This window comes from Canariomyces notabilis (assembly GCF_033297395.1).
Source record: "Canariomyces notabilis strain CBS 508.74 unplaced genomic scaffold N656scaffold_1, whole genome shotgun sequence".
NCBI classification, from domain to species: Eukaryota; Fungi; Ascomycota; class Sordariomycetes; order Sordariales; family Chaetomiaceae; genus Canariomyces; species Canariomyces notabilis.
The window spans coordinates 77372-91199 of NW_027041823.1; the positions used below are offsets into that span (position 1 = coordinate 77372).

General features: G+C 56.9%; 5 protein-coding genes across 5 annotated transcripts; 4 read left to right on the top strand and 1 right to left on the bottom strand.

Annotated features, from left to right (window-relative positions):
* Positions 1-899: 899 nt before the first annotated feature.
* On the top strand, positions 900-1984 carry N656DRAFT_772938 (uncharacterized protein). Its single transcript, XM_064813965.1, has 2 exons — positions 900-1480; positions 1549-1984. Exons 1-2 carry the CDS (start codon positions 1329-1331, stop codon positions 1565-1567), a joined length of 171 nt encoding a protein of 56 aa, XP_064674515.1. The 5' UTR covers positions 900-1328; the 3' UTR covers positions 1568-1984.
* A 109-nt stretch (positions 1985-2093) lies between these two features.
* N656DRAFT_698480 (uncharacterized protein) lies at positions 2094-2694 on the bottom strand (the record flags this gene model as incomplete). The annotated part of the gene is made up of 4 exons (XM_064810715.1): positions 2094-2194; positions 2259-2356; positions 2470-2581; positions 2652-2694. The coding sequence occupies 4 exons, from the start codon at positions 2692-2694 to the stop codon at positions 2094-2096; spliced, it is 354 nt and encodes a 117-aa protein (XP_064674516.1).
* Positions 2695-4655: 1961 nt separating this feature from the next.
* On the top strand, positions 4656-9562 carry N656DRAFT_699013 (uncharacterized protein; the record flags this gene model as incomplete). Its single annotated transcript, XM_064810757.1, has 3 exons — positions 4656-5869; positions 5927-6131; positions 6185-9562. 3 exons carry the CDS (start codon positions 4656-4658, stop codon positions 9560-9562), a joined length of 4797 nt encoding a protein of 1598 aa, XP_064674517.1.
* A 147-nt stretch (positions 9563-9709) lies between these two features.
* On the top strand, positions 9710-10300 carry N656DRAFT_1740 (uncharacterized protein). Its single transcript, XM_064808750.1, has one exon. It carries the CDS (start codon positions 9856-9858, stop codon positions 10219-10221), a length of 366 nt encoding a protein of 121 aa, XP_064674518.1. The 5' UTR covers positions 9710-9855; the 3' UTR covers positions 10222-10300.
* A 778-nt stretch (positions 10301-11078) lies between these two features.
* N656DRAFT_699694 (HET-domain-containing protein) lies at positions 11079-13448 on the top strand (the record flags this gene model as incomplete). The annotated part of the gene is made up of 1 exon (XM_064810805.1): positions 11079-13448. The coding sequence occupies one exon, from the start codon at positions 11079-11081 to the stop codon at positions 13446-13448; it is 2370 nt and encodes a 789-aa protein (XP_064674519.1).
* Positions 13449-13828: the final 380 nt, after the last annotated feature.

Below are 13828 nucleotides of genomic sequence, written 5' to 3' on the forward strand. Positions count from 1 at the left end.
GGATGAAACGGGCTAAGGTACCCTTATGGTTCGACTTGGGCTCATTACGTATATGTAAATTCGATCAGCCGGCCTGCGGGCATCGGAGGTTTGACGGTAGACCCGCGCCGGGCCTGCTCTGTGGGGCGTTCGGAGGGCCCCTCCATGGGTGGATCTCCGGCATAGTCACACCCCCGTACAGATACAGGATTATCTCCGGTGTCCCGCTTGCATCATTAGTCCGGCCTTGCTCTACCGTGGTATTAATCTGATATGTATCATGTATGGCCCAGCGATCCAGGAGCAAAAACCCCGCCGCTTCCTGGTTGTGTCTATACGTACCTCCGTAGTGAGAAATTCAATCTCAGCATCTGCAGCTGGACTTCAGCCACTGTTTCCGGAGGCTTCAAAACCAAGTCTAATAAAAGAAGTTGACGATTCTTGGGTTCTGGGTGCACACACATCAGAACCGACTGCCGCAGCTAGGTATTCTATCATTCAGGGGTATAAAGGACAAGGCTGTCCTTCCATCGCTCTCCACAAAAGGGTCCGGGCATTTGCCCGGTTCTGGCCCAGCTGTCCGGGGCCGTTCCACTGATGACTTGCTGGCCGCCGTCTTGGGGCGTTCTTGAATCTGCGCAAGACGTTGTCCTTGATACGATATCTCTTTCGCTGACTACTCAATTGATCGACTCTCTTCTTGCCATCGCCTGGTAAGGTTCAAACTTCCAATTCATTTTCTTCTTGTCGTAATTATTGTAATTCGTGTAACTTTTCTCTTGTTCATCGTGAGTGTGTGTACGCAGAAGCGTAATTACCGTAACACATTACCGCGTGACTGCAGTTTCAAGCCTGAAATCCTCAAACGTCTCCGGGCCAATCGCTCGTTTTCTTCTCCTCGGCTCGTGTCGCGGCCCCTACCAGCCCCGGCCGCGCACAGAGTCGCAGCGGCGACTTTCAGGGTTTCAGACTTCAGATGCCATGAGCCAGCGGGGCTTGCCGCCCAGGGAAGCTTGACTGGCTGGGCGCTTCGCATTGCATTCGCTGCGGGTCTCGACTGGTTGTCCTTTTCCTTCGGATATTCTCTCGTTCTACAGGGTAATTTGAGTTCCAGTGATCGATAGATCGTCCCTTTCTGCTCGCAGGCTCGAGGATAATTACTCGTCTCGCTCTTTTTTGGTACATTACAAGCCAGCTGGTCTGAATACCTTCATATTGCGCGCTTAATACTTGTGCCGCCCCTCCGCTTCCCTTGACGGACCAGAAGACCTGTCGGCTCTCGAAGCAGAATACCTACCAAACGAGGCCCAGTTCATTGAGTGGCGAGATATTGTGTTAATCAGCTCAACATGAGGCTCGCTACCGTTACCGCCGCCGTGCTCTCGTTGTGCGTTTCGCTCGTCAGCGCTGGCGTCGTCACCATTCCCATCAAGCAGGATCAGGTCGTTGAGAAGAGCGACGGCGATTGCTTCTTTGGCGTTGTTACGCCCCAGGGGTGCGGGTGAGTTCCACCATCTTGGCTGACGGTAGATGGGTGACTAGTGATGTAGCTAACAAGATATTCTTCAGACCTCTTCGGAGTAGCTAAGGTCGTGTAGCTACTGCCCGAATCGCTGCCGATGGGCCGGTGTCGATGACATGGCAATCTTGCGGACAGTGATTCTTAATGGGGGTTTGAGCCGCTCGAGATGTCAAGCGCAAGCGCGGGCGTCGCTGTGGCCGATGGATGTAAATCGAGTCAGACATCAAATCATCAACAGGAGAGGAGTTACAGGCATGGGCGGTGGCGTCATACTTTTTCTCCTCTCATATACCTTATATCGGCCTTATAAGCTTCCTGCGCCTAATCGAAATACCGCTTGAACCTAGACCTGGTTGCAATATTGCTTTGGGAAGATTCGTAGACTTGAGTACCCGTCAAAACGGGGCACCGCCTGTCCAATATACCTTACCCAGAGGGCAGAGAGAGATAGTAGGATAACGTCATATTATGTGTTGGGTATATACACGGCTCCCCCTCGCGCGCCGCCCAGCCGCCTCTTGTGCATGCGAAGACCACCCCCCTTGCTCCATGTAAACCTCTGGCCTGCTGTTCTAATTCTGCTCCGTCAAAACTATGCCGGCGCCGGGGGAGGGGCACCCGTGGCGCTTCCACGCTGCAGGTTAGGTTGCGGCGGAAGAAAGATGGGCAGGTATGTAACAATCAAGGACATCACTGGTAACAAGGGTTAGCTGATGGAACGGGAAGCCCCTGGCACGGATAGGAGTATCTGTCGTACATGACATTCCAACGGAGAAGTAGCCTGGGGTGCTGTTGCTCTTTCTCGTTTCCTCGCTCTCGCCTAGCCAACTCTGTACGCTGAAGACAACGGCCGCCCTGTATCAGTCCGTCGTCAGCCTGCTGTTGTCTCGGATCCGATGACAGGATAGGGATATCGAGCCGCCACATAGGATGGAAAAAGCACACCGCACAGTGCTGACCGAACTTACCACCCTATGTACCGGTTTCTCATGAAAATGGCGGCCATGGGAAGCGTCGAGGAAAGCGTTGATTGAAACTCGGCGCTGTCGCCTTTTGCCGGCGGCTCTTGATATGGAACAACTGTTTGGGAATCGAGGTTAGACGGAATATCCAGTCAAGGGGGAATTGGTTTTGAGACAGAGGTTCTCACTCAAGTCCGGCCGTCGCATGTCCTCTTCGTGTTTGGACGCCATGATGGTTAATTACTGGTACGGTACTTTGCGCGGTGGCTTGATGGGCCCGCCGGTGGTGCAAGAGCGCGATGTAGTGATTTGGCGTCGAACCCCGATTTCAAAAGTTACCGATTGTTCGAAGGCGGCCGAGGCGCGTCTGTTAGGGCCCCACGGGGCCCACAGCAACCCGGATTCTCGGAAGACCTGGGCGTCCAGGGCTGGCGCACTAACATCAACCGCATAGCGCTCTGAGCCAACCTCCGCTGACTTGCAAGTGTGCATCTTTTCCTCCTGAAATCGATGCCTCGTGATGGTACCGAAAGAAGTCAGGCCCAAGTCACCGTGACCGCCTATAGAGTGTTGGGCGACACGGCAGCGTACCATTTCTTGTCGGACTTGGCTAACATTTGACTGTGAGCATCCCTTGAACTGCTGGTCCAAGTATCCCCACCGGCATCCACAGCTCCATACAGTAGTAGTGTAGTGTAGGATGGAGGCATGCTACAGAAACTACTACCTTACGTGTATGTATGTACATATCGACTGCCCGTGTGATTAGTTAGGTAGATATTGACCTTTCACCTGGTGTAACTAATCCCAGCGTCGAGGCGCTACAAACTTGACTGGGAGCCACCAACAAGACAAGCACTCACTGGGTGTGCAACCATTCAACGATGTTCTGAGGGGTAATCACTGCCCGATAGAAGCGATCATCTCGATCCGGCTGCATGCAGATTCCGCCCTTAACTTGGCACAAAATCATGGCGGTTCTAAACATGAGGGCAATGGGTGGCACATGGTCGGAACGGCAATCCCCGCAATCTAGACCAGCGAGACCAGTTGCCAATCTGTGGGCTTGCTGCACACGGGGTTGCACGACCTGCCAGTCCGTCCATGGCTCCATGCCATCTGGCCGGCTGGCCAGTGGGTGATTTTTCGTTTTGATAGGGCATCCCGGGGAAGCCCATCTCCTATCCGTTGCTGAAGGATTGGCCGCTGATGGAAGAGCCTGAAGACTGGCGGACGAACGAGCTTCAATAACGAATTACTAACGTTGGGTTAACGGAGGTTTTTTATGAGGCCGCAGAGGGGGCCCGCCCAATGCCAAAGAATGAATCTCGATTTGCACTGTACTCCATCTGCCACCGTTCACATGTAGTGTACAGCAATTGGATGCAATCTACGATCCGCTTTTTGAACTCGGTATCGGAGAGGCCGGTGGCAGGTGTACCTAATTATCGGGTAGCCGGAAAACGTCGATTCAACATTATGGTGGTTGATACTACCAGTAATCGAGAATAGAGGTATGTGGCAACGGTTTGACTCCTTCGACTCTGCGTACACCTTCAATCCGAGAAGCGTACTGTGTAGGCATTTACTTACCGCACGGTATGAACGTTTGCACGGGTCCACCTGCCAACGTACCCCTTGCTCACCAGGTCGGAAACTGCAGCACGCACGCCATTCTCCATCGTTCACGGGTCCCTCAGGCCGAGCCCCCCAAACCTCAGGACAAGTTAATTCGGTACCTGCCGCCGAGCCTAGTCTTCCCGACATCCCGCACCGGGCATACACTACACTCCCTACCTATACTACCTACGATTTCTGGGCCTCAACGTGCGACACGCACCCGCTCAGTAACGATTGTTACGACTCTTGTGCGCCTCGAGTCCAGATTCCTCCCGATGCCCGCCTAGCCCATCCTTCGCATAGTTCCAGCTCCAGCCGAATGATCCGCAATCAGTCGTGACGTTGCCTAACTAGTTCGAGACGGGGGCCATTTCCTCACTACAGGGGTCTAGCGGAGGTTGCGGACGTCAGCCCATCGTCCATCGCACATCGCCCATCGCCATCGACATATCGCCAGCCGATACTATCAGACATCCTGATTGCACAACAACCCCACCTTTTCGCACACCGCAGCTGTAGATACACATCACGTCCAAATCTTGCGGCATGGCGCTATCGTTTCCCTTTCTGCGATGACCTCCCGGCCCTCATTGGGCGTCCAGCAGCGACCGCCCCAGCACAAGCTGAGCGGGCCCAGCCTGTCGCAGCGGCCGGCCGCACACCAGCGCCCTGTTCCCCAGCAGCAGTTTCCGCCGCCGTCTCCCATACGCAAGGATGGAGCCTACTTTGACTTCAGTCCGGGCGATACCAGCGATGGACCCCCGAGTCGTCTCGGCCTCCAGCGCCGCGGCGGTTCTCGCCTCAAGTTGGAGCTCTCGCACGACCCAGTTGACTCCATGCCGCACGCTGGTATTGGGGAATCCCCGAGCACAATCGAGCCGTCAAAGCCCTTCACGCCCTCGCGCGTCATGCCAACCACCGACTCCTCCGATCTAGGAGACTTGAGCCCCCATCTCTCAACCCACCTGCAGACGGCCGACCAAGACGCCCCTCTGCCCATGCCCCGGCGCCCCCCTGGCGGCGTCGCCAATGTGCCACGCCGGGACCCACCGCCGACGCCTGCCGCCTCGGCCAAGAAACCAAATCCCCCGAAGCCGTACTCGGTCGAAATTCCAGCCGCCGCCCCTCGCTACTCGATACACGGTGGTGCTCAGGCGAGATCGGGCAGCTTGGCCCCGCCACCGCTAGTTGCACATGCTGATTTCTTCCCATGGACCGGTAACCACCCAGAAGACCAGTTTTCAGACAATGTAATCCGGAACGGATACTACGACAAGGGCCTCTTTTCGACTACCGAGACGCAGTCGGCTAAAGCCACGCTGTTTCCATCCCTCAAGCACAAGACTGGCTTGACCGCGCTTTCCTCCATCTTCACGGCCATTCTCGGGCAGAGGCGGCATATCGGCCAGATCACAGCCCCGTCGACCTTCAAGCCCCCTCCTCGAGTCACACTGACTGACACCAAGCGCGAGGGCTGGCTTAAGGACCTGGCCAACTCGGCAATCTCGCTCCGCCGGCTTAGCCGGACGATCCCCCACGGTATACGCGGCAGGGTCCTCTTAGAGCAGTGTCTGAATAAGAACGTCCCCACCGACCGCGCCGTTTGGCTGATAAAATGCGTCGGCGCAAACGAGATTCGAGCCACCAAACGCAAGGGGGTGAGCACCCTGGTGATGGGCGGCGAAACAAGATGGATCAGGGACTGGACTGTTGCTGTCGAAAGCTTCATCGAACACGTATATTTCTCGTTTGACGAAGAGGACTGGAAGTCCAAGGTACATTATACGTCAGTGCCCTCCATCTTCCCCGAAATTCACGGATTGCCGCGCTAACTCAGCAGTAGGACCCGACTCGCAGCACACCTTTACGCTGAGCATCTGTTAGACCGCGAGCATTACGGCGAGTGGCTCGTCTCCAACCTCGAAAACAGTTCCGAATCGAGGCTTCCGATGTGGATGCTCCTTACGCAAATGTACTGGAAGGATCTGCTTAAGCTTCGGAAGTACGGCCGAAGACTGGTCATGGCTCTTGTCAGCCATCACAACTTGGTAAGCAGCCCCAGGCGTCCTTCTCTCAAACCGGTATCCTCATGTCATCACAGATCTACACCCACCCTGACAAAGACATACTCCAACCCCTGCTCCAGAATCTAACGCAGTGTCTTAACACTCTGATCCTGAGCAGCCCGGAGAACTTTCTGTCTCCGCCAACTTGGGCAAAATTTCGTGATGTCCTAAAAGCATGCTTGCCGGCTGGTGATGAAGCCCGCCACAGCGCATTTATGGCCATCAATCTCCGGAACGAGCAGCTTGTGGCATCCGCCAACAGGTCGCAACCGGCTGCCCGGCATCTTTTGGTGCGGATGCTGGACGGAACTCTCCAGACGCCGATGCCGGTTGAGCTCCCCGCCCAGTGTTGGGGCATCTCGAAGGACAAGTCTGCTTTGGCAAAGGCGCTTCTCGAGTGGTGCACTTCGCTCTACCGCCCCGGGCTGGCAAAAGTATACGTCACCAGTCGGATCTTACAGCAGTGGAGCATATTAGGCGTTGACGCCACGATGGCCGTGTTGGATTTTCTCGACGCTGACGCCTGCGAAGAGCAAGGGCGCAGGCGTACACTGTACCACGTTGTCTGCGAGCTTGTCCGCTCCGGAAAATTCTCGGTGCCTCGCTATGTCCAGTGGCTCATTGCTCGTGGCGGGCTTAGGGACCCCACGCAGGTGCTACCGGACGGGCCCGGACAAACCCGCCTCCTCGCCGAGATACCGACGCATGCTCTCACCGCGTCCCAGCTGGATCTCAGAGGTGGAATGCTCCGGCGCGCTTGTTTTAGCGTGGCGGACGAGGCGCGGGACGCAGAGTTGGCCATTCAGCATCTGAAGCATACATTGGGACTGCCGCTCGACCCCGCTGAACCCATGCTCCAGCGGAAGCCATTGTCACTGGCCAAGCTAGCCAGGAAGATTGCAGCTAGCAGTCGGGCTCTAAAGGCCGAAATCGGTTTCTGGCTCCGCGCCAGTCTCGCCCCAAATGTCGAGGAGCAGGTCAAGGACGGGTGCCGAACCCCGGACATATCACCCACCATATTCTACGCTGTCCGAGCCGTGCTCGAAGCTGCCGAGGACTTTTCCATGTTAGGCGACATTTTGAAGTCGCTGACCAAGCACTCCAGTGTTGAGATCCTGGCGGCTATTGCTGATACTGTCAACCGGCATTTCTTCATCTTCACCGCTTTGGATGCTTCAAAACCCCTTTTTCACAACCTCCACCAGCGACTCAGGGCGGCCGTTCGTGAGCAGGGGATCGCCCTTCGTCCGCTGCTAGCCTCTCTTGTTTCCCTCGCCCCCAGGATTCCTGGCATGGAGGAGCTGGCCCTGCAGCTGAAGAAGGATCTAGCGCTGAGCGATCGTCAGAATCCGGTAGACGCTTGTTCGCCCGTGTCGGATAACATGGTTGCTCAGCTACAGGATGATGCCGGCGAACTACACGAAGAGATTGAGAAACTCCTTGCCGGCGGCTCCAACCTGGACCGGAACACGATGGAACGCCTGTTTCAGACGGTGGTGCAGCGATTGCAGGCATGCTGGGGCAAAGCAAACGATAAGCAGCGGGCCTATAGCGGTCTGCTCGGTCGCCTGCGCGTGTTCGACACACAGCACTTTGACGGTCTCATGGCCAAATGGCTTTTGTACCTCCGTACGCTCGGTAACCGCCCGTCCATCCTCAGAATCTTTCCGCTACTTGTCTCGGTGGGATGTCTGGACATGCCCGCTATCCTGGCAACAGCGTCTGAAGTTCCGGGCGGAGGGGGGGCAAGCGTCGCCCATACTCTGACGTCGACTTCTAATGGGCCCCAGGTGGTGCAGATTACACACCGAACGAGATACATGCAAGAAGTGCTCCAGTTGCTCATGACCCCTATCCCGCAAGACGACCTGGTGGCAGCAGACGAGTCCTACCGCTTCTCCATTCTTCAGGATCAGGCCGTCAAAGAAAATTCGAAGGAGGTGCTCGGGCTCATTCCTCTTGCCCTGGCCGAATATTATTACGCAAAAAGCCAAAATGACATTGCAGGCCTACCCCTCGACATTCCGGCCGTCCAAGAGCGGCTCCTCGAATTGCTCAAAAGCCTAGTGCTGAGGGACCCTGTCGCGGTAGCCCGGGCGCTAAACGCCAAGAATCCTAATCCTCAGGTCAGTGGTTGGGCCGACCACGTAACAACCACGCTGTTGATCCCTACTTGCGGTGGGCACGCGCACGTCACTTTTGACCAGGTCTTGGAGCTCACAAATGAGTTTACCCTGCCGTTCTGCCAAGTGAAGCTCGCGTTGAGCCTCAACTCAAACGAACAAAGCAGCCAAGAGGCCGTCGACCGGCAGCAGTCGCACGTCGAGCTTTTTGCAAACGCCATGGACAAGGCCATCGGCGCGGGCAATATCTCGTGGGTTGGAATGCTGAGCTGCCTCAGCGCCGACATCACGCAGCATCTCAAAGTGCGCGCCCAGCACCATTTTCTCAGTCTCTTGCCGTCAGTGAAGAACCCACCCGTGACGGACCCAGCAGCCCTCAGCCAGACACTGCAGATGGCAGAGAATCTGTTGGCAGTCCTCGACGCCATCACACGCGGCGGGCCAGCAGGAACCAGGCAGGCTCATCTGCCTCCGACAGTAGTGGACAAGGTGGTAGACCTGTGGGAACTCCTCGCCTCTCCATCGGCCGAAGCCGACCCGAGTGAGTCCGGTGTCAAGTCGGCTGTGCTCAACCACTTTCTGCCCCTCACGCTCAACTTCATCACCCTCCTCGCGCACGGCTTACCGCCTCCATCAACCTCCACTCCCGCCACCTCCTCAGCGCCCCCAGGCGACCTGAGCAGCAGTGGAAAACAAGCACAACAGCCCCAGCCCCAGCCCCAGCCCCCCAATGGTTACGACGTCCGCGCTAAGCTCTTGGTTGCCTGCGCCGGGCTCTTGCAAGAGCTGGACGTCCTGCACGCACCAGGCGGGGCGGACACAGTGGCCCTGGCAAGACGCCTCTTTGACCTGTCGTGCCTGCTGGTGGACAATCTCGGGGAGGAAGCGCGGGCCATGTGCGTGCGTGCGCTGGGGGGTTCGGGCGCGGCGGCGGCGCAGGACCCGAGGCTGGCGTACATCTTCTCATTTGCCGCTGATGGGAGCGAAGGGCTGGGCCTCTGCCAGCGGGAGAGGATGGTGGTGCCCGGCGGTAGTAATAATAATCATAATAACAAGGGGGCGGCGACCCCGTCGACCAGCAGCAGCATGACTCAGCAGCCCCAGCCCATGTTTGGGTCGCTGCTGGGCACGCCTGCGTCGCTCTGGGGCGGCCAGATGGCGGGCGGCGCTGAGCGGCTGAGCGTGTTCCACTTCCGCCGCTGGGAGTTGCTGAATGAGCCTACGCCGAATGTGGGCGAGAACGATACGGCGCTGAGCCTGGGGCTTTTTGAGGCCAGGAGGGTGCAGTAGTACATAATTTATTTATTTTGGGAGAGGAGAGAGGAGGGAGATACTTGAGGGGTAAGGGAGGCGGGCATGGGGAATTTGTATTTTTGGTTTCGGCATACTACATACGGTGTGTAACGTATCCAGGGTGGTCATGATGATTATTTGGCTGGTGCTGGGTGGATTGCACAGGCGGATGGGTCGGTACGATGGGATACCTTGACGTCTGGCTTTTGCGTCCTGGATGGTTTTCTTCTTCACTTGCATCATGCTTGGGTCTTGCTCTCTGTTGATACGATACATCTTTTGTCGGGGTCATGCATCGTGATACCAGCCAGTCGTTCATAGGGCCTTTTTCTTTATCTCATGCCTGTGTCTATAGCATCATCATCATTTTCTTCTTCATGTTTATGCAATGGCATGGCTGGGTGGTTGGTTGGTTGGGCCAGTCGGTTGAACAGGGATGGGGACGGTGGGCGGCAGCCAGTTTTTATTTTCAATGCATCTCGCATCGCATCGCCATCATTAGCATTTCGTGTCCTTGTTTATCGTTGCCCGCGACTATGGAGCTGGGATGGGGCGGATATGTAAGGGAGTCAGGAGCCTCGGCGGATGGATGGCGTTCTTTGCTGCAAGGGAGCTTCTGGGCATGGCGGTATGGCTACCGGTACGGTTTGGCTTGATGTTGGTTGTGGTTGGATGGTGCGTACATGTACCGTTCCGTCATAAAAGGGACATACATACACAATATGTCACGTTTCGTGTCTCGACTATTTCGACAAACTTGAATTTTCCCAGCCTCACTAGGTAGGTACCTTAGGTAACCATATGTGGCTCCAGCCAAGCTAGAAACATGCACTAGGACATAGTTCTTCTCCCTTGCTCTTGCTGTCTTCCCGACCTGAATGCCCACGGGCCACAACATGGAGGAAAGTCCAACCCGGCATTACTGCTTCGCGCCAGTATAAACCCAAACCCCCCCCCCCCTTCTCTTCCCTCTTCCCTCTTCCCTCCTGGAAAGTTCAGAACCCAATGCCCACGCTCTTGCACCAGACCTACTCCCCGTCATTGTTACATCCATATGGCACCATTCTCGTGTGCCGGAAGTGGTGGGATGAATACTGCAGTTACGGCCGGGCTTGGATTTTGCCCACCCCAGAGCAGAGCGCCCACGTGGGAGGTGGGAGACGTTAAGGGAGAGGCAACCTGCTCGCTACCAGCCATCGGCGACATCGTAACCGCTTACCTCGACAAGATCAATTCAGACGCGGTGAGGATGTTGACATGATTTGGTATGAATTTGAATCTGATTGTTTACTGTTTGATACCCAAGGGCCAAATTCAACCAAAGAGATTACCGGATTAGGGGAACCCTAACCCTTTTCTCCATGCTGGTGACCTGCTTACTGATGGCAGCAGATGAGAGAGCTGAAATGTGCCCGATTCGGGTCCAGGTAAGAATCCATGACATGAGCCGGACCTGTCTCCTGCCAGCACTTGGCGCAGGGAACACTCCATTAACTTGACCATAATGCTGAGGATGGAAGCCATGCTGTGCAGTCTCTGCGTGGGACTGGACATTGACGGCGCTATGCGGCGTCTTGAGAATCGGCACGACACTGAAGCTTGCGGTTCAGTACAGGTAGGATCAGAGTGGCACCTAACTCTTGCGGCCGTGGACGAGTCCTCGGAATCGTGCGATCTTTGCCGGGTAATCATGAAAGGCTGGCAGCGGAGCAGGGAAGTGGTGGTTGAAGAAGCTATCAGAGAGGCTATGTTTGACCCTCAAACTCCGCCGCCAGATTTACACGACCCTGTTTTTGAAATCCGGCAGTACAGGACGGAGTCTGAGATTACCCTTGAGCTCGTGAAGCAACCTAGGGTAGTCTACGACGGTCGCAAGAATGCGTCCAGCCTCTTCCTGCGCGTTCAATGCAGCCCGGCAACCGCAATCACTTCGTTTGATGCCCTCGATCCGGTCACGGCCGAGTTGCGCGTTGTCCATTCAGGATCTAACCACAGCTTGGACAGTTCTCTGCCTCCTCGTCGTACAGACGCCCTCATTTCGCCAGATCCGCTGTCCCAGCAGAGCCTGGACATTGCTCGAGGTTGGCTGGACACTTGCGTCAGTACCCACGGACCGGCGTGTAATGCTAATCCTGAGGGATGGATGCCAACCCGCGTGCTGGAGATACTAGTCCCTGATGGCAACAGGATCTGCCTGCGCAAAGCACAGGCGCTCCCGGCCGACGACGACCGTCGTTACGTCGCCCTCAGCCACTGCTGGGGACAGGATGGCACGCCTTTCACCTCCACGCGCGGGACGCTGCCTTTGCGGATGGAGGGCATTGACGTCACCACGCTGCCCAAGACGTTTCGGGACGCTGTTGCCCTCGTGCAGAGACTTGGCCTGCGCTATCTGTGGATCGACAGCCTTTGCATTGTCCAGGACGACTTCGACGACTGGGCGCGCGAGTCGGCCCAGATGGCCAACGTTTATCGACGTGCCCATCTCGTGCTCAACGCCGCCAACAGCCCGGGAGACACGGCAGGATTTCTCTCGGAGCGGGTTGTTCTAGACACGGTGCTCTTGCCTCCTCCTCCTCTTCCAACGACCGGTCTGGGTAGTAGTGAACAACAGCTCGGTCTTCAGCTGCGGTCCCCGCCCGGAAAACGCTGGCATGACCCATCCGGGCCGGACAACCTCGCGGGCGAACCGGTCACGGCACGAGCCTGGTGCCTTCAAGAGCGCTACCTCCCCACTCGCGCCCTGCAGTACGGGACATACCAGGCCTTCTGGGAGTGCGAGAGCATGCGCGCCAGCGAGGTCGGCGACGCTGTCGCACAAGAAATTGAAGGCGGCCGCGGCGGTCGCTTGACGCGCCTCTGCCGGACGGGAAACGGGGCGGCCGGCTCGGGCTCGGTCTTTGCCCGGCAACGCCGTGATCCGCGCTACGAAGGTGGCAGCGATTCCGAAGACGTCGCCTGGATCGGATGGTATAAAATAATCGAGGACTACACCGCCCGGCAGATTACCAAGGCGACGGATCGCCTTCCCGCCCTGTCCGGCCTTGCACAAGCCGTTGCCAGCAAAACGCAGCCCGGCAACCACTACCTCGCCGGCCTGTGGCGGTTCGGCTTGCTGGAGGGACTGCTCTGGTGCAAGGCCCGGCCCGGCAGCCAGGCGCTGGTGCAGCCTGGCTTGCTCTACGTGGCGCCGTCCTGGTCGTGGGCGTCTGTTGCCGGGCCCGTGCAGTTCCCCATCTACACGTGGTACACCAAGCGAGCGCGCTGGAAGGCAAAGATGGCCGACTTTGAGCCCCTAGCCGAGTACCTGGGCCACTCAACCCAAAGATTGGACGCTGACCCTTACGGGAGGCTGGGGCTTAGCCGGCTCTTGCTTAGGGCGCCCGTGTTGCCTGTCGAGTCCATCCGGACCCCGCGGCCGCGCACCGCTCCTGGGCTGGAATCCCTGTTTGGACAGGAGCCGGCGCGCTCCGAGGTGGCTGATGTCGTGGTGCAAATGCGGACTGGATCTGGAAGTATCTGGATTGAAGGAGGGTTTGATCGTCCGAACCAGAGCGCGGCTATCAAGACCAAGAAACTGTCCGTTGTGCTTCTTACCCGTCTGCCCCATGTCCTTGAGCATGGTTTTATTGAGCATCGCTTTGGGCTCATACTCAAAAGGGTGGAGACAGGTAGTAACAAGTACCGGCGGGTTGGTTTTGTCGACGGCGTCGTGCTGGAGAAGAAGTCGACGCTTGCCGCCATGATGCTGGGACGTGAGCCATTTTCGATTGTCGGGTATCCCCGGCCGCACGAAGCTGGCGATATTGACGGTGAAGGGCGGGATAATGACCTTGCGAGGGACCCTCTTAAGCTGGAGAAGACGAAGATCACGATAATTTGATGACAAGAAACGGGGCCGTGGCCGCAGCGCAAGCGGAGTTCGATACATCCTCGAACAACAAAACAACGCGAGAAGATTAGGATAATCAAGTCAACAAAGGCCTTGAGCACCCGCGGCTGTACGGAGGTCGGGGCCAAAAGTTATCATCACTCTCTGTTAGGGCCAAGCCTATCAACGTGCGACGAACTGAGAAGAGCATACTTACACTGTATTTAATTTGGGCATAGCAGTTTCTCTCCCTGTTCGCTGATTGGGCACCGCCCATGAAGCCCCTCAGCACAGGGCGATGCGCACTATGCCTACAGTGGTTAGGGGCCAGTGGCTGACATGGGCTGTGCGAGCCTTACTGTATCCAGGCCTTGGCAGTCTTGGCTATCTTG